Below are 18,715 nucleotides of genomic sequence, written 5' to 3'. Positions count from 1 at the left end.
GTGTTTAATGTTTCAGTGAATGACACTGTGTGCACGTTCTATATATAAGTTTTTTACGTCTCAGCTTGTGGAAAAGATGTTTGTGATAAGCTTTGATTCATCATACAACTTTCTCTTCATCACCTGCTTTTGGTGGTTGTCAGTGTATTACAAGTTATTACAGCAGTTAATAAAATAGGTTTTTATTGTGAATTTTTGTAAAAATGTTTGTAAAACCTAAAATGTTGTCATATATATATATATATATATATTTTACGGTGAAATTCATGGTAACCACAGCTCCCGGTATTTTACCGTAAACATCACAGATTTTTTTTTTTTTTTTCACAGTGAACAGTTGATAGTATTTTTGTCCATAATATGGGATTTAATTGGGACCATCAACTTTTTCCACGTTCTTTAAAATATCTTCTTTTGTGTTCAGCACAAGAAAGAAACTCACAGGTTTGGAACAACTTATGGTATGGTTATGTAAACTATGTTTTAGAGCACAAACAAGAAAAGGGAACTTTTCACAACTCCACTGAGCATATCAACAATCAGAAAAGGAAACAGTGCACTTGTATGTGTTCTCTGCTGATCAGAAATGCAGGATGTTTTTCAGAAGGAAGAAATTCTTCAACGTTTTTCTTACAAGGAAGAAATTCTGTTTTTTGGGGGTTTTTTCCTCAAAAGGAATCTTAATTATAGGCATAATTATAGTTAACCAGTCAAACTATAGTTTACATTCTCTTGCCGTCAGCTTAACAGGAAACAAACTTTGAGACTTGAAACATCACAAACCTGTATGTAGACTTGTGGGACCACATTCTCTAAAGATTTTGCCTCTGACTAACACGATGTGCAAAGGGTAGCCTTTTTTCTATGCCTTTCATGAGTTTCAGAGTTTTTAGTTTTTTTGTTTGTTTGACCTATTTCTATGTGACAGATGAAATGGTAATGTATTGGCCTTTTTGAAGAAAATACATATCTTTATTTGTACTTACAACTGATAATACATGCAACATAACACTGTTGTAGCAAAAATGAATTAATGTTTTTAAATCAAATTACTAGCACAGAACAAAAGCCAGTGAATCAGCCAGTGTCTACTGAATTCTGCAGTCTTTTTTCTCTGATTCCTTACAAAATGAGTAGTGTTCTATGTCAGCATTTCCAGGTTTCTTCTTCATTTCCAAAATCATCTCTAGCCTTTCAACTTGTGAAACATTGTGGTCATTGTTGTTAAATGCATGACACCTTGATCCACAGGTTCTGATCAGCTCTTGCAGCTGTGTGTCATTGTTTTTAATGCTCTGCCTGCCCCGACTTGGCCTCCTGCTCTGCCGGCGCCTCCCTGGCACAGAGGTGACTCCGGGCCCTCTGCCGCTGCACGGGCCTGGCCCGCCATCCCTCCCCCTGTTCCACCTCCTTCCGGACTTGTGGGAGTTTTGCTGGAATGTCTGGAAGCCGTTCCTTAAGGGAGGGGTCATGTCATGAGTCCGAGCCCGGCAGTTCTTCCCGTCTCCACCAGAGGTCACCATCTCCCTTCCTCCCGGACTCATCTCCCGTAACCACGTACACCTGTCACATTACACACACCTGCAAACACTCCCAGCTGTTCCCCATTTGGCACAGACTATTTATGCACCACTCTCCCACCGCTCTGCCTGGGTTCATTATTTGTTATTTGTAAATGTGTTGCAGTGTTGTAGTTCTAGTTTTTGCTCTGGTCTGGGATACATGCACTGTGCTGCCGTTTTGTATCCCAGTCCTTTTCTGTTTTGCTTTTTTGTGCCGTGTTGGCCTTTTTGTTTATTATTAAAAGCACCTCACCTGCATCTGGACCCTGACTACGTCTTTTCGCGGCGCCGCTTCGCCGTTGCGTGACAGCTAGTGAACAGAACAATGGTGTCTTTTACTACTTCTGCACCAAATGCTGTTTGTATGTTCTGAACTATTTCTCTCTCCCCATCTGTGTAACGGCCAAGTTCCAACACCAGTAAATACACATCAGGCCCTGGCTGAGTGAGCTCTTTGCACTTTATCTGTTCTTGTTGGTTTTTTAGTTAAACCAGTTAGTTTTAGTTAGTTTTAAGAAATCTGGGGTGTCAATGACCCTGATTTTGATTCCACAAACAGTTTCCTCTGCTGTCTGGCACACCTGTGTTACTGGCAAAGAACTGGCATACGATTCAAAATGACGCTTTTTAAGGATGGTGTTTCCAGTAGCGCTCTTTCCACTTCCTGTCTGTCCCAGAAGCACGATGGTCAATGTGTTTTTCTTCTTGATAGCAGCTTGGTTACCTCCTTAAATATACGAAAAAATAAAATGCTGCATGTCAAAAGAAACTGAACGCACAATAAAATAATTTTTATTTAATGGTTTTGAACTGCATCCTATCTGCTCTAATTCTATAAAAATGTGGTTCTTTTTAGATATAGATTTTCTTGGTTTGTACACTTGTAAAATAGGTCCAATAGTGTCAATTTTTTCATCCATTACTTTTTTTCATCCTCATCTTGGTACTATGATCATATCAGTTAAAATCTTCTGTCTAAAGTCTTTCTATCTCCACCTCATGGAGAATGTGTTGGCATACAATATCGAAAATCTACTCAAAGTTCAAAGCCAGTTAAATTATTATTATTTTTTTTTTTTTTTACATGTTGTGTGACATATTGAACTGATTTAAATATTACCAAGGCAAAGGCATTTAGCCAAAAACTTTGGTTGTTGGTTGTTTAGCCAAAAACAACTGATGTTATGAGAAAGAATTGTGATAGTCTTGGAAGCATCAAACAAAATGGTAATGGTTGACCGTCTCCTCTCATTACGTGAAAAATGCTCCTCTAAAAGTCTGGAAAATTCTTATGGTGTGCATAGAACTTTCTTTCTTTCTTAGTATGATAGAAATGCATATTATACTATAGAAATGCAGATTGTTTTGGTTATCATCTTATTTTATAATGTAGAATTATAGGTTAAAGTAGTATTATGGATGTTACCTGATATATGCTCTTGTGCCATTGCTTCCTGTGGTCTGCATGTCTCCCTTTCTACAGACATGGACAAGCTGCAGTTGAGGAGAAAATTAATTAATCAATATATATGTTGTCTCTGGAATGGGGGTAAACTTAGATTTTTAATCTTACCTTTAATGCTTGTATATGTACATACTCTTCCAACATGTAATCAGCTCTTTGATGAAGTCGCTTTGCTTCAGATTTTTGTTAAAATCACAAATTTTCCTTCCACTTCGACAAATAACCTTTTCCAGGTGTTCGTTTGTTACCTTGTTTGGCCTTGCTGATGTCTTAGTGTCGCTACTGACCAGAACTACAACAGTATTTTCCTCCATTTTCTTTCCGAGCATTGGCTGAAAATGTGCAAATGTTTCTACATCCCTCTGAGAAACATGGTCACGTTGCAGAACAAATAAAATCATACAAGGACTCCTGGATGATGTCTCCATATATCTTTTAATTACAGTCTGAGGCTCATTAATAACTGTAATCCATTGTACACCTATCTGCAGTGATACCTCTTCATCAAATGTGGACTGCTTTGGCAGGAAATGTTCAAACCCAAGAATATTATTTCCCACCAGACACTTAAACCTGCTGTTTGCACCTAGCAGAAAAATGCCTCCACAGAACTCGTGGCCATCTCCTGTAAAGAAGTCCACAAAAACATTTGTTAAGATTAGTTAATGCATACCTAATTAGCTAACATGAATTAATTCAACGTTTTTAGTTCAAAATACATGTACATTAAAATATGTGTTCCCTTGGAATCTGACCTAAGACATTGCTAGATTGCTAGTACCACCAGCTGAGTTAAAGCTGAGCTCTAAATCACAACTCTATTTTAGATAACATCAGTGAGCCTCTGAAACATGCTCAAATCTATAAATGTTTCAAAGATTCTTCTTCCTTTTATTTATAGAGCACTTTCACACAACTACCAGTTGATCCAAAGTGCTGTACAATACAGCTAAAAATACAACAGATATAAAACCAAAGTACATCACAGCACAATATAACAATACAATTGACAAGGCTAGGTAAAAGCTATTGGCAGAAGATGGTTTTTAAGCTGGCACTTAAATCAAGGCAAGGATATTTGAAAAATGGTAAATATATTTACAGCGTTGCATAAACCTATGCCTAAACTACATTTGTTCATAATTTCATTTTGATTTAATTTCCAGCGATATCGTCGACCTGATTGTAAAAACACTATTTAAAATAAACTGAGCTGGATGATGACATCACTGAATTCAATAATGAAATGCCTTTAACTGAAAATCTTTTTTAATCTTTTAAATCTTTTACATTATTGACACACTATTTTCCTTTTTTGATATTGTGTAGTTGCTTTGACACAATTTACATTGAAGCGCTATATAAATAAAGGTGACCTTGCACGTTTTGTGCTGTTGTCCCTGACTGAATGATTGCAGGCATTCTTTGTGTAATGTTAGGATAAAGCACAGCAAACCTCAGCTATTGTATACATTGATTTCAGTTTGTTGTGCTGTTAATTTGTTGCTCGCAAATCTTTGTTGAATACATTACTGCATGGTACAAATGAAATAAACATATATGAATGTATCTGTCATATTTTGTATAGGGTGTGATGATCCATGTCTTAACTTACTCTGTTCAACATTCTCCATGTTTTTTGGTTATAAACTATCATACAGTGCTGGGAAAAAAAAAAGGTTGCTGAAATTGTCATTGTTTTTTTTTTGTTTCCAATATACAATATTTAAACATTTGTACAAAAAATGTAAATGTAAGATGATCACAAGTAAAGGTTTAAGCCATGGTTTCCCTTGCACGGTGAAACTAAGAATCCCAGAACACCTGGATTATATAATATATTTCTAAACTTGATTCTGGCATTTGACTCATGACATTACCATTCAAAAGTTTTGGGATTACTATGTTGTTGTTTTTATTACTATTTTAAGAATTTTTAAAAAAGAAATATGCTTTTGTTTGACAGGGATGCATTCAATTAATTAAAAAAAAATGACAGTAAGTACATTTATAATGTTACAAAATATTTATATTTCAAATAAATACTGTTTTTCGTGGCCTAATGATAGAGAGTTGGACTTGTAACCTGAAGGTTGTGCCTTCGAGTCTCAGGTCCAGCAGGGATTGTAGGTGGGGGGAGTGAATAACCACTCTCTCCACCCTCAATACCATGACTGAGGTGAGACCCTTGAGCAAGGCACCGAACCCCCAGCTGCTGCAGCAATGGCTGCCCACTGCTCTGGGTGTATGATCACTACCGTGTGTACACTTGGATGGGTTAAATGCAGAGCACAAATTCTGAGTATGGGTCACCATGCTTGGCCACACACCACTTCCCTTTGCTTTATGTCTACACTGATTTCCAATAGTGCAGATATAGACATGTGAACCAACATACATTTCAATTATTTATCGTTATACTCTTCTGTTACCTCTTATGTTTTAAAATGGTCATCCTCTGGCAATGAATGAAATAACATTCACCACCATATCAGTGGCCTAAGAAAATTTTTGCAACATGCTATTCTCTGTCATCTGTTCTTTGACCATGCGTTGCACTGTATGACACACAATGATGATCATTTATACAAATGCATGATCTATTTTGATGCACAACAAACACTCATTCAACATTATGTCATAAACTTTCATAAACATATATATTCTTAATTAGGCTTTAAATAGAGGCACTTTTTTATTTAAAAAAATAAAGTGGAATAAAGATTGGATTGTGGCCTTATAGCTTTTGATTACTAGATGTTGTTATAATGTGTTTTGGTGTGGATGTTTGATACTATGTGACATTTTGTGTTTAAAAAAATTCATTCAATAATGATTCACACTGAAAATCCATGAAAATGTAGTCATGGAGGATGTGATTAATATAAGTTTTCCTGATTTTTGAGTATGAATCACTATTGAATTCTTGTTACAAACTAAAAATATTTATGCACCAAAACAAGACTACATAGGAGAAACGAGAGTGTGATGTAAATATCCTTGTTGAATCTGCTGTATAAAAATATGACACGTAATAAAGCTATTCTAACATCATATGTAAGAGAGGTAAAACAACAACAACATATTTCTAAACTTGATTCTGGCATTTTACATTAATGACATTACCATTCAAAAGTTTTGGGATTACTATGTTGTTTTTTTATTACTATTTTAAGAATTAAAAAATAAATAAATATGCTTTTGTTTGTTTTTAAATGATTAATTTATTATTATTATTATTATTTATTTTCTTTTTTGGGGGGGTAAAAAATAGTAATACTCTTTTCCTTTAATATAAAACTTTTGAAGTTGACCAAATCAATTAGTGCACCAGGCCATGCAGTCTGCGAGTCTGCCTTTAGGAGGAGCTCTCGCGACAGGTTTACTCCACTCAAGCTCAGGAGCAGCACGCCTGAGAGGAGTCACAGTGTTTGGTTTATTTATAGTCTCCCATTTCAGGTAGAATGTTCTTTAAAAACACTTTATACAGTCAAAACTCGTATGTATGTATATTTATAAAAGCATACGAATGTTAATTACTCATGGGCGGTGTAACGTTACACCTGAAGGTTACTTGATGGTTTTTGTCAAAGGTTATTAATTTTAAAACTTTTGTCTGGACAAGAATCATTTAGTGCATATTTAAAGGCCTATCGTCTGGCAATACGGGGATATCACGCGTCTGATTTACTTTTAAGGCGAACGCAGCAATACCAGAGGGGGACATTTTGGGGATTTGGTTTCTAATCATTTTATGTCACCCAGTGTACATTGAACCCTTGTTGTTTTGTCTGACTTACCGAGCTTTGCAGTTGTCACATGCTCCATATAATAGTCTTAAAGAGCAATGTGTACGTTTTATTTACTCATAAATTCAAATTATACAAATGACACTGACTACTACAGAAAACATTGTGTTGCACATTATGAGTTCTCTTGTGTGCAATACTTTTGTGCAAAGAACTCATGCTTGAGTTTCTAATATGTATTTGGTAATTATTTTCCCTCTTTTGTGACTCCAGCAACAGGCCTTCATGAGATCTTTGGAACGAAGTGATCTTGAAGAACACCACAGAACTCAAGAGAATGACCCACCACTGTGCAAGCCAGCAAAAAAGTAAGGATAATTTAAAATCAAAGGGATAGTTTTATCACCCAAAAATGGATATTCAGTTGTCATTTATGCACACTCACGCTGTTCTAAATCTGTGTAACTTTATTTCTACTGAGGAACAAAATAGAAGATTTTTGTTTTTTATTTTTTCCCCATAATATGAAAATTTAATTCTTGCAAATATGTTATTTTGATTTCCGGGAAAATAAATGCTTGATTTGAATTTAGAATTTTTGGGGGAATTATCACATCAAATATGAGGTGACGTGTGCAATGTCTGTGCCACTGGCGGCCAAAATGTTATTGCAAAAATAATTATATTTTCTAGTTTTCTGAGCTAGAAATGGGCATGGCTAAAAGCAGTTCAGTGTTTTGACAGCACCATGTACTCACATCGTTTACCCATGAATTTGTGTTTGTCTCTGTCATGGATGCCTCTCAAAAGGACGGCTGCATCCTAACGAGGCTGCGTCCTTCCTAGTTCAGTCCTTCAGAGTCTTGTAGGCAATAGTCCTCCTCAGCATTAAACGCTAGAATGAGACAGTCTAGTAAGTGCGCGTGGCTACGTCACATATGTTTCCGTCCTCACCGTCATGGCATGAAAACACTAGTAAAACATGGCTTTGTAAAAATACTTTGTATTACAAATCTTTATATTATTTGGCTTTCTATTAATGCAATACAATGAATCACAGCTGTTTACAGTCTCCCTGTGGCTTAAATTATTGGCAGTTTAGCGTTTAGTAAGTAATTTACACCAAAACAAAAGATAACATCTATCCTTTCATATCCAAAAACATTATTTTTGTCTTACATTTCATAATAAATTCAGACAAGCTCAGTACTGACTCATTTTTATTTTTTTCTTCAAGTTTTTATTGGAAAGAGATACAATTCACAACATCTATTTATGACATTTGTCACTTTTTACAGCATTTCCAACTTATATTCCTGATTCAGGGGAAAGAAAACTGCTCAAAAAGTTCTTCATGACAAAAACAGATCAATATATCTCTTTAAATTATATTCCAATTATAGCAAAAACTATTTACAAAAGAAAGGGGATGTAGGCACGATATTTATATATAAACACAAAACATATGTTCTATAACAAAAAGACATTTGGTTCATTAGGAGTTAAAAACTCAATCCATTTGGACCAAAAGTCAACAAACATATCTTTTTGGTTATTTATAAAAAATGTAATTTTCTCCATAATAAAAATACTTTTTACAATGCCAATCCAGTCTTGTATTTGTGGTGGATTAGGTTTATATCATCATCTAGTAATAGCTTTTTTACTTGAAGCAAGAATTATTCTATACATATATTTGTTTTTCCTTTCCCAGGAAGCCATTGACACCTTGCCCATGCAAAGTACCTCAAAACTGAAATCAGCTGAAATGTCTAATATCTTTTTTAATACATTATGTATATCTTTCCAAAAACTTCTGATATTAGGACAACCCCAAAATATGTAAAAATGGTTAGCATCCTGTGAGCCGCAATGTCTCCAACAATTTGAGTTGCCTAGAAATTTATTTTTATGTTTAGGGGTAAGGAAAAACCGAATAGTATTTTGCCAGCAAAATTCTCTCCAATAAGAATGAGAAGTTGCCCATTGTAGTTTACATATATTTTCCCAGTCCTCAGTTGAGATGGTAATACCACTTTAGAGATGAATCTCCTTGTAAAGCCATCAATGCTCTATATGGTAAAATAGTCTTTAACATTGGTTCAGCCTTGTAAACTGAAGAGAACATTTGAACTAGAACACTCTTATTTGGATCCTTTTTTAATTTTCTGACAGAAATGTTGTCGGAGCTGAAGATATCTGAAGAAATCCTTGGAATCTAAATTGAATTTTTCTTTTAGAGAATTAAAGTCGAATAATTCTCCTTTACCTATGATTGAACAATAAGCAAAGTGCACACACACCGTGAACACACACCCGGAGCAGTGGGCAGCCATTTATGCTGCGGCGCCCGGGGAGCAGTTAGGGGTTCGGTGCCTTGCTCAAGGGCACCTCAGTCGTGGTATTGAGGGTGGAGAGAGCGCTGGACATTCACTCCCCCCACCTACAATTCCTGCCGGCCCGAGACTCGAACCCGCAACCTTTCGATTACGAGTCCGACTCTCTAACCAATAGGCCACAACTTCCCCCTACAATCTCAAACCAATTGTTTTTTTAATTATATAGTTGATAATATATAGTGATGGAGACTCAAACATGTAAAGTCACATGTAGCCATTTTTAAAGTGTTATCTGTTGATTCTACCACTTATTTATATTACCTATGAACTGTATATATTAATATTAATTTAAATTAAATGCTTTATAATAATTGTTAAACTAAAAATGCTTGTGTGTAATGGAGTAATAACAATATAAATCATATATAAATTGTAATTATCTTTAAAGCCAGACAATTTTGTTGTATTTAAAAAAATATATATATTTTTATTTATTTAAGGTACTTCATAGTGACCTTTAATTTGTAGGAAGAGAAACTGGAGGAGTGACTTTTGTGTCAGACATGTGTCACTTTGCTCACGTCTGATTGGTCCAATTTCAGTTTGAGGTCTATAGCCCAGAACATAACCTGCCCCGGAGCAGGTTAGCTGTTCAGTGTAAGTTACTTTGGCAATCAACGCAGCTAAAAGCCAACTAGCCAAGCCACTTTCATGGTACCTAAAACCCAGGATTGGTGCAAACTAAACTGAAACTTACCTGGCTAGCCAGCTAAACCGGCTTCATGGTACAGGCCCTTGCTTGGAAGTTTCAAGTATACTTAGTGAGACCTTGATTAGCTGCTTCAGGTGTGTTTGATTAGGGCTGGAGGTAAACTCTGCAGGACACCGGCCCTCCAGGACCAAACTTGGTGACCCCTGGTTTACAGGGTTACCGGGGTAATGGTAGCGTCAGCGCCCTCTAGTGCTGACTGTGCGCTTCATTCAGCACACCTCCTTCACTCGCTCCTCCTTCTCATCTGTGCTCATTTTAATTAAATTGTTGCCTTTTTAAAGCTCAGTAATCATACGAGGCTGTATAGCTGTTTTCCATAAATTGAAGAAATTAATGTTTGTTATAGGCTACTGTGTAAATTAGGCTATTTTGTAATTGTATTCACACTCATGCTCCTAAATACATTTTCCAGTTCGCGCACATCTATTTTTAGTCGCAAATTCTAGTGAAATGCTCACACTGTCAGGCATTCGTGGGCACTCTGACTGCTCTGTGGCTACACGTCCCCATACACAGCACACTGCAATGTTTTCTGACACCTTTCTATCCTGGCCAGCAACAAGCTGTTGAGCAATTTGGGCTAACGTGGCTCTTCTTTATGAGCTTTCCATGTGCATCATTGAACCTTGTGCACCTGATGCTGGTTCACCAGTTGTCTTTCCTTGCACCACTTTTGGTAGGTACTAACCCCTGCCGAGAACCCCCCCGCAAGTCTTGCCACTTTGGAAATGCTCTGACCTAGTTTTCTAGCCATCACTATTTGGCCCTTGTCAAGGTCACTCTGATATTTTCTCCTGCACATTTTCCTGCTTCTAACACATGAAATTCACTGACTGTTCACTTGCTGCATAATATATCCCACCCCTTGACAGGTGCCACTGTAACGATTTAATCAGTGTTATTCACTTAACCTGTCAGCGGTTTTAATGTTGTGACTGATCAGTGTATATTCTTGATATGCTTGGATGAAAAGTATTTCATCATAGATCTGAAACTGGATATTCTGTGATATTTCGGTTAGGTTTAGGGTTAGGGCTGGGTATCGATTCAGATGTCCCGATTAAATTTCGATTCGCAAGCTTTCAATTCGATTCTCTTTTTTTTTTTTTTATTACAAAAGCTATTGATATTTCTAAAAAAATGAACAGTAAACATCAGTTTACAAATGGTGAATTAATAAAAAGAAATTAAGAACCACAGGCCTGTATTTTAAACCTATTCTTTTTTTGTATAGGGTTCTTATAATAATAGGGCCCTATAAAATGTTCTTCTTAATTTTTCTGGTAATCAGATGATGGCATAAAACATTAGTTTGTTTAGATTTATATATATTTATCCTAATCAAATGAACATTAAACCCTTTTATTTTTTGGCAAACAAAGTGCTTCACAATAGAGGTTTACTGTTAAAATTAAAAAGAAAACAAATGGGATTATTCCTTTAAAAATAAAGATTTATTAATATTTCTTAGTAGCATTGAGTCTTAAGACTGCTAAATAGTAAAATATATTTTGACACAGTTTCTTAACATTAAACTAAACTTTTATTTTGACGGGTTGCCGTAAGGAACTTGCAGCTGCTGTGTATCATGCGATATGACGGCAGTTTTTTCAAATTAAACGGTAAAATGCTAATGAAATGACTCTCAGAGCAGCTGGAGATGATATTTGTGTGTTAATATCATCATATAGTGAGACGGTAGAAGATGAAAACGCTGCGAGCGTCGTCGCGCTTTAGTATGTGTGTAGTAAACAAAACAGCCATTCATTCATTCATTGCGGAAATCATGGCGCCTTAAGCCGCGTTCACACTACCAGTGACACGCAGCGACAAAGCGACAAGATCCCATTTATTTCAATAGAGAGCTGACGATTTCCGGCCACACGAGCGACAGCGACCGTTCGCGACCCGATGTGGTACAAATTAAGAGTGACTTTCGGGAGCGACAGCCAATGCGAGCAACAGTAGAGCTCACGTGATCCTCTCTCAGCTATTGCGGTGACTAATATCGTTCATAAACGTTACCTAGGCAACCAGAGGTGGGAACGCCCACTAGCGGCTTAAATCATGTGTGTGCACTTGCTTGGCCATTTGTAGTTGATAAACAGGAAAGTGGGTTCAAGCGCCAGCAGAAGGCAGTGTAATGAAGTGGTCTTTAAGAGAAGCAGTCTATCAGCGGAAGTTTAAAATCAGCTCGTAAGTGTATTTACTTGTCTCAGTGTTTAGCGCATTTGCCGTTGCTAGGAAACGCTTATTTTGTTTACTAGGATGAGAGTTGCTGAAATCGCGTTTGGTCTCGTACTGTATCGTGTATCTTGTCAGTGTGTGCACTTGCTTGGCCATTTGTAGTTGATAAACAGGAAAGTGGGTCCAGCTGAATTGAAATGATCATTTGTTGGTTTGGTATAATAAAGGTTATTATACCGCGGCAGCGGTCGCGGCAGTCGTCGTGTGAAGCCCTCTTAGTGTGAAGACCAAAGAGTGTAAAGACCATCGACTCTACCGTGCGACTCCACCGGGCAGGGACACCGGCAAGGGATAGTAGTAGCTTTTTATTTAATTTTTTCATTGATATGTTTATTATTGAAATGTTGTTGTTATATGCATGTGTTAATTTTATTTAATTTCTTTATTTTCTTAAATATGTGGGTAGATAGTATTTATAGAGTTGTAACTTTTTAGTTTTAGTTACTTTTTCTTATTTGTAAGTCGCTTTGGACAAAAGCGTCTGCTAAATGACAAAAGTAAAGTAAAGTAAAGTAAGTAAATCGCCACCCAGGCCGAAAGGCAGCGACAAAGTCATGCGTGATATCAAATGCTTCCACAGATTTATAGTATTACTATAGCATTTCACCTGAGCATTATGAATCATGCGTATGGCTTTGTTCTTGGTTCTCATCAACATTATCTCCTCCATGATGAGCACTGAATGAATGACAGGCTTTCTGTTGTAACATAGGTCAAGGTAAATAAGGGTGACATCTAGTGGAGAAGACTAATGAATCACATTAATCAGATCTTGTTTTAAATGTGTGCTGAAATAAATACACGAAAAGATCGATTTGCGGCTTTTGAGAATCGATATTGAATCGATGTCATTAAAAAAAAACGATTAATCGAAATATATATATTTTTTGCCCAGCCCTAATTTATGTGCACCTATGTCATTCAAAATCTAAAACTGGGAAAGTCATGGAAAAATAACTGAAATTCATAGGCAAATAGGTGTGGGAACCCTGTAATGAGAATGCTGTGTGTATGAGATCCCTAGAGAGAGGTGAATAGGTAATCGTCGGATTCATCATCTCTAAGAAGAAAAGGATGAAAATTTGAGTAATCCTGTCAAACTCCATCATGAAGGTTTGTGTTCAAAGGAAAAGAGAGTCAAAGGTCAACCTGGTCTTCAGTGTTCTCTGCACTAATGACATAATGATTCTCTTGTGACCAATCAACGCTTTTTTCCCCTTTTTTGGACCATGTTATTTAGCTGACAAAAACATGTAATGCTCTAGAGAGGCTATTAGCACTTATCACAATTGCTTGGCATCCATAATGATGTCTCTTCCTTCAATGTAAAAATAAGCGTCTAAAGGAAAAATGAGATGGCCAGTTTAGCCTTGTCTCTAGTGTCCTAAGTGCTTGCCTTATGATGCAATAATCTGTGAACTCTTTTGTGACCAATCAGCACTTTTACCATGCCCTGTTTTTTGTTAAAATGTGTAACTCTCTTGAGAGTCTGTTTGCACTTGTCACAGACAATTGTCATCTGTAGTCTCATTAAACTTGCTGTTGAAGCCTAACAATCAGAGGTGTAATGTAAACTGACTTGAGCTGATGCAACCAGAGCTATTGTAGAAATTGTAGATGAGATCCCTTCCCATTGGGAGTGGGTTACTCATCATTACACCAAACCACTTTTGTTTGTCTTGTGCAATTTAATATATAGTTTAAATGACTTTGGAATACTTGGCAGAAAAATACATAATTTCTGTGTACATAAACACACGAGTCAATAATGTCAGCTACAACTAGTAAATGTAAAGTTTAAGCTTGTTTTTCTCTTTATTTGTTTATATAGTACCAATATTTGTCAGTTTGTTAGATGGCCACAACGTGTTACTGCAATCTTAGTTCTCAATTGAGAGTGTGTTTACATTTGTAGTTTGGTTCTCTTGGTTCTTTTAGTCTAGACCAAATAAGAAAATGATACACTTAGTCCTGGTTCGCTTGGCATCCGCACTAACATTTTTTAATAACAAACCTAAAGATACAAAACAAAGGGCATAAGGCTAGTCACAACCTGACTGGACAGCTTGTATGATCTATATTTTGTAAACTTACCAGACATCCAAAACTGCTGTGTGCTGGGCTAAATGTGCTTGTTGTATGAGGTCCATTTGGTGGTATTTTACCAGCTGATAACTTGTGTAGAAATTTGGAGAAAATATGTAAGGGTTAAAGCAGGAATTCCTCTGTCATACACACAGAGATCAGCTGTAAGGAGACCGTGGTTCTGACACCTGTACCAAACTTTAAATGGCAACATAGTGAGATTTTGTTTTATGGGAGACAATATTGTGTTATTTTTCAGAGGCAGCCAAATGCATATGACGCTCAAAGCAGGAGAAAGTGTAGTTGAACTGCACAAGCCCCTTGCTGTTGTTTGTGCAGTTTGTGAACTTCATCATAACAAGAACAAAACATATTCAGTGATGTATTCACTTTTTCGTGGTTTAACCTTCTTTTTACACCAAGGATGTCCTGTGCTTTTTCTCATTCTTGCATCTTTCTTTCACTCTAAATTTTGACGTCCTGTGCTTTTTCTCATTCATGCGTCTTGCTTTCACTCTAAATGTGCATATTATTGCATTTGTGTATCTGTTTTGTTCTTTGGTTTGATGACAGTATGATCGTAATGCAAAATGTACAGTAATGATGCAAATATAATTTTGTGCAAATTTTACTTGTCCAATGATTTTCCAAGGACATGTCAAAACTATTTAATGTCCAACGCTTCTAGCTTTTAATGTTAATGTGTATTAACATGCATAAATGTTTGAATGTAGGGCAGTTGTTCTAAAAGTAACTTATGTCAAACCTACTGTAGATGGGTCAGTACAGATACCCAAAGTTGTAAAATGTAACTGTAAAAGAAGCTCTGAGCTATTCTAGGTCTTGAAAATATTATAGGTGGGTCAAAAAGTGAATATTCAAATGTTATTCTGAATGGGTGGTCGCTACTCTTTCTGCAAGTATAAAACAGAGTCGTGTCAGTGATGAGCTCCAGGAGGCCAAACTGGCAAGCATCCTCGAACAGATTTGGAATAGTTCTCTGATGAAGCACGGAGTCTACTCCGTATTGTGCCGTCTCCAAAATGTCTATCTGGCGAGCGACAAATACGGACAATGAAACAATCCAATACTGCTTTCCGAATAACAATTTGTCTTGTACCAAATATGTAAAACCTGGAGCCGAGTACATTTTTGTGTACATATTCATTTCTACAATATCAATATTTACTGTGTTTCTCAACTTGTTGGTGATCATTTCCATCGCTCACTTCAAACAGCTCCACACTCCAACCAATGTGCTGATCTTCTCTCTGGCAGTGGCTGATCTGATCGTGGGACTGATTATTATGCCAGTACAGGGCATCAAATTGATTGAGCCATGTTGGTACTTTGGAGAAATATTTTGTTCAATATTTCCTTTTATTTTCTATGTGGTTATTACGGCATCTCTTGGTAATTTGATTATTATATCTGTGGATCGTTACATTGCTGTGAATGACCCTTTGCGATATCCAGCAAGGGTCAATACTAACAGAGCAGTTCTTTCTATTGTTGTAAACTGGGTATTTTGCTGCATATATACTTTTTTTCTTTTGTATGAGACTATAATCTATCCAGAGAAAAATCACACGTGTGTTGGTGAATGTATACTTTTTATTGAGCTGGGATATATCATAACAGATGTTATAGTTACTTTAGTAACACCATGTTGTTTAATCATTTCTTTATATATGAAAATCTGCTTCATAGCAAAACATCAAGTTGAGCATATAAATTCACTCTCAGATAAAAAAGCCAAATCAGAAAAAAAGGCTGCAAGAACCTTGGGGATTGTTGTCATAGTTTATCTTCTTTGTTGGATACCATATTATATAGCTGCTCTTACGCTTGGGCAAGACACAGGTGACTCTCTTGTAATTAATATAATGTATTGGATTTTATGCATGAATTCATGCTTGAATCCACTTATTTATGCAATGTTTTATAGATGGTTTCGAATATCAGCAAGATACATTTTGACTCTGAAAATATTTGAACCTTCATCAGAATACTTAAACCTTTTCATGCAAGAGAAATGATTTCAAGCTAATCTTATGGTCTTGAACGACTGTAAAACCTCTGTACAGTACACATAAGAGGGAAATTGTTCATGTAAAAATGTAATCGCCCTCATGCTGTTTCAAAAACTTTCTTCTGTGGAATACAAAACATATTTTGAAAAATATCTCAGCATTCCTTAAAATATATCTATTTTTTTCCACAAAAAAAGAAATACATGTTTGAAATGTCATAAGGTTGGTTCAATTATATCAGATTTTTTTATTTTTGTGTGAATTATAGCCTTAAGCTCATCTGTTTCCAAACAGAATAGTTTGGGTTCTATTGTAATCTTCATTATGAAGAATAATCTCTATGTAGTACATATGGTTTTGAAATGTTTAGGAAGGGTATCTAATGACTAGATCAGTGTGACAGATCTGAGGATTTCAAATGATTAATATCATCTAAAAAAGCTTCTAAGCATTTATTAAATCAGAGTGGAAAACTGGTGCAAAGACAAATGTTTAGACATTAAGAGTAATGCTGCTGAATAGAGCTAGTGCAAATCACAGTATAAAAATATGGTCTTCATGGACATTTTCAGGGTCTTTTTAAAGTTTGTTTTGGTCTGCTTTACTCTGCAAAGGCTGATGGTGAAAAATCACATTGCAACTGAGTTGTCTGACGAGAAAACTTAATAGTTTTTGTAATGTTCGAATGGTGTTTCAGAGATAATCATTAATTTAAGCGACTGACTCCTTAGCATTGAGCCCTGAGGTTCCAATTTCTTAAACGTGATAAAAACAAAAGAGAGAAACTGGATGAACAACTACAGATTAGTGTAAATTAAACTGTATGTGGTCATTATATTGGACAGTTATTAAACTTTTCATGTTCCCTGTTTTCCCAGTAGTGCCTCTAGATATTTGACTTGTCTAACATGCAGCTATGGACAGCAGTTTTGGTGGGCTGTTCATTAAAAGAGCCCAGTCTAGTTTGTCTAACAAGAATTAATGAGCAGATTTTCTTTCAATGGGTGGTGCTGTAAACATTGAATCTGGATCTGGTTGGCCAATTTACTTTGGATGCACCGAAATGAAAATTCTTGTCCGAAGCCGAATAAAATGAAACACTGGGCCGAAGGCTGAAGGCCGACTAACCGAACATGTTTCTTTGCATTTATTTTTTCCATGTAGGCCTATTTTGCCCTTTTTTTTTTTTTTTCACCATTGCATAAATTAAATAGCCAAGATGTGCTTTTTACTGTTTTGTCCAGCTTTTCAAAAAAAAAAAAAAAAAAAAAATTACAAAACAATTTAAAAATATTTACTTAACACTGAACATTTTTTAACATTATCATACATTATACCAACAAAGTCAAGTCAATATTATTTGTATAGCGCTTTTAACAATGCAAATTGTCAAAGCAGCTTTACATCGGCTTGATATAAAGCTGGGTGGGTTTATATCAGCTTTAAAGTATTTAGACGGGGAAATAGTTTGTCGAAATAGTGTCATTCTCCTCTGGTCAGACAAAATCAGCAGTTTAAATCTAGGCTAAAGCAGAATCAGATTGTGCAAAGGACTCATCTGGTTCCTGTGGTCTTGTCCTGATGGCCGTCTTGGAGACAGGGTCTTCACTGGAGATCAGTCTCTGGGGCTCATCTAGGTGTCCTGGCTGTAGAGGTCATCTCTATGTGCTGATCCACCTTCTGATCTGGATACAGTCTGGATCTGGGTGGCTACGGTGACCTCAGAATAAGAAAGAAACAGACTAATATTAGCGTAGATGCCATTCTAACAAGTACATCAGGTGTTTTGGGAAGTGTTCCTGGTTCCGGTTGACCTAATTAACGCAGCCTAACGATCCTTTAACGGATTTGAATTATAGAAATGCGATAGTGTATTGTGTAAGCCAGGTTAAAGAGATGGGTCTTTAATCTAGATTTAAACTGACAGAGTGTGTCTGCTTCCCGAACAGTGTTAGGTAGATTGTTCCAGAGTTCTCTTCTCATCGGAGACATGAGATGCAGCGCTAAGTAGTCTCTCGCTGTCTGTTTCGTGCTTGTAATGATTTTTGCATCTTTCTCTGACAGTTTTGAATACACTACAGACATGTTTGCTGCATTTGATCGTGTCATGTCGGTACAATTTATTCGGTCTTTTCACTTATTCTTATATATACAATTTCAGTTTGCGAAAATTCAGTGCATCCCTACAATTTACTTTACATTTACTTTCTTTAAACTGACCTAAGGTACACAGGTCATGGAAACTGAGGTTATTGTAGGGCCCTATGAAATCCGTTTTATTGTTTCCCAAATAGTTTTATTTTTTTCTGTTTTAATTTTTCTGGATACCCATTTTCTAGACTCTGTTTTGATGGTTAAATTAAATTATATTAATTAGAAAGCAAACAGACGCTGGTAGCTTCAAAAAAAGACGCCAAGCGTGAACCTTTGCCATAATCCAGGACACTATAATTTCTCTGGTTG

General features: G+C 36.2%; 1 protein-coding gene and 1 pseudogene across 2 annotated transcripts; one reads left to right on the top strand and one right to left on the bottom strand.

Moving 5' to 3' along the window:
- Positions 1-1,088: 1,088 nt before the first annotated feature.
- LOC306863811 (GTPase IMAP family member 2-like) lies at positions 1,089-3,010 on the bottom strand (annotated as a pseudogene). The gene is made up of 3 exons: positions 2,989-3,010; positions 1,837-2,289; positions 1,089-1,299 (listed from the first exon to the last, which is right to left on the bottom strand). The product of its transcript is annotated as a GTPase IMAP family member 2-like (transcript).
- Positions 3,011-15,262: 12,252 nt separating this feature from the next.
- Positions 15,263-16,258, top strand: LOC306864277 (trace amine-associated receptor 13c-like; the record flags this gene model as incomplete). The annotated part of the gene is made up of 1 exon (XM_079408198.1): positions 15,263-16,258. One exon carries the CDS (start codon positions 15,263-15,265, stop codon positions 16,256-16,258), a length of 996 nt encoding a protein of 331 aa, XP_079264324.1.
- Positions 16,259-18,715: the final 2,457 nt, after the last annotated feature.

Source organism: Barbus barbus (assembly GCF_936440315.1).
Source record: "Barbus barbus genome assembly, chromosome: 45".
NCBI classification, from domain to species: domain Eukaryota; kingdom Metazoa; phylum Chordata; class Actinopteri; order Cypriniformes; family Cyprinidae; genus Barbus; species Barbus barbus.
The sequence above is the reverse complement of the archived record's forward strand: the minus strand, read 5'-3'. Positions and strand labels throughout refer to the sequence as shown.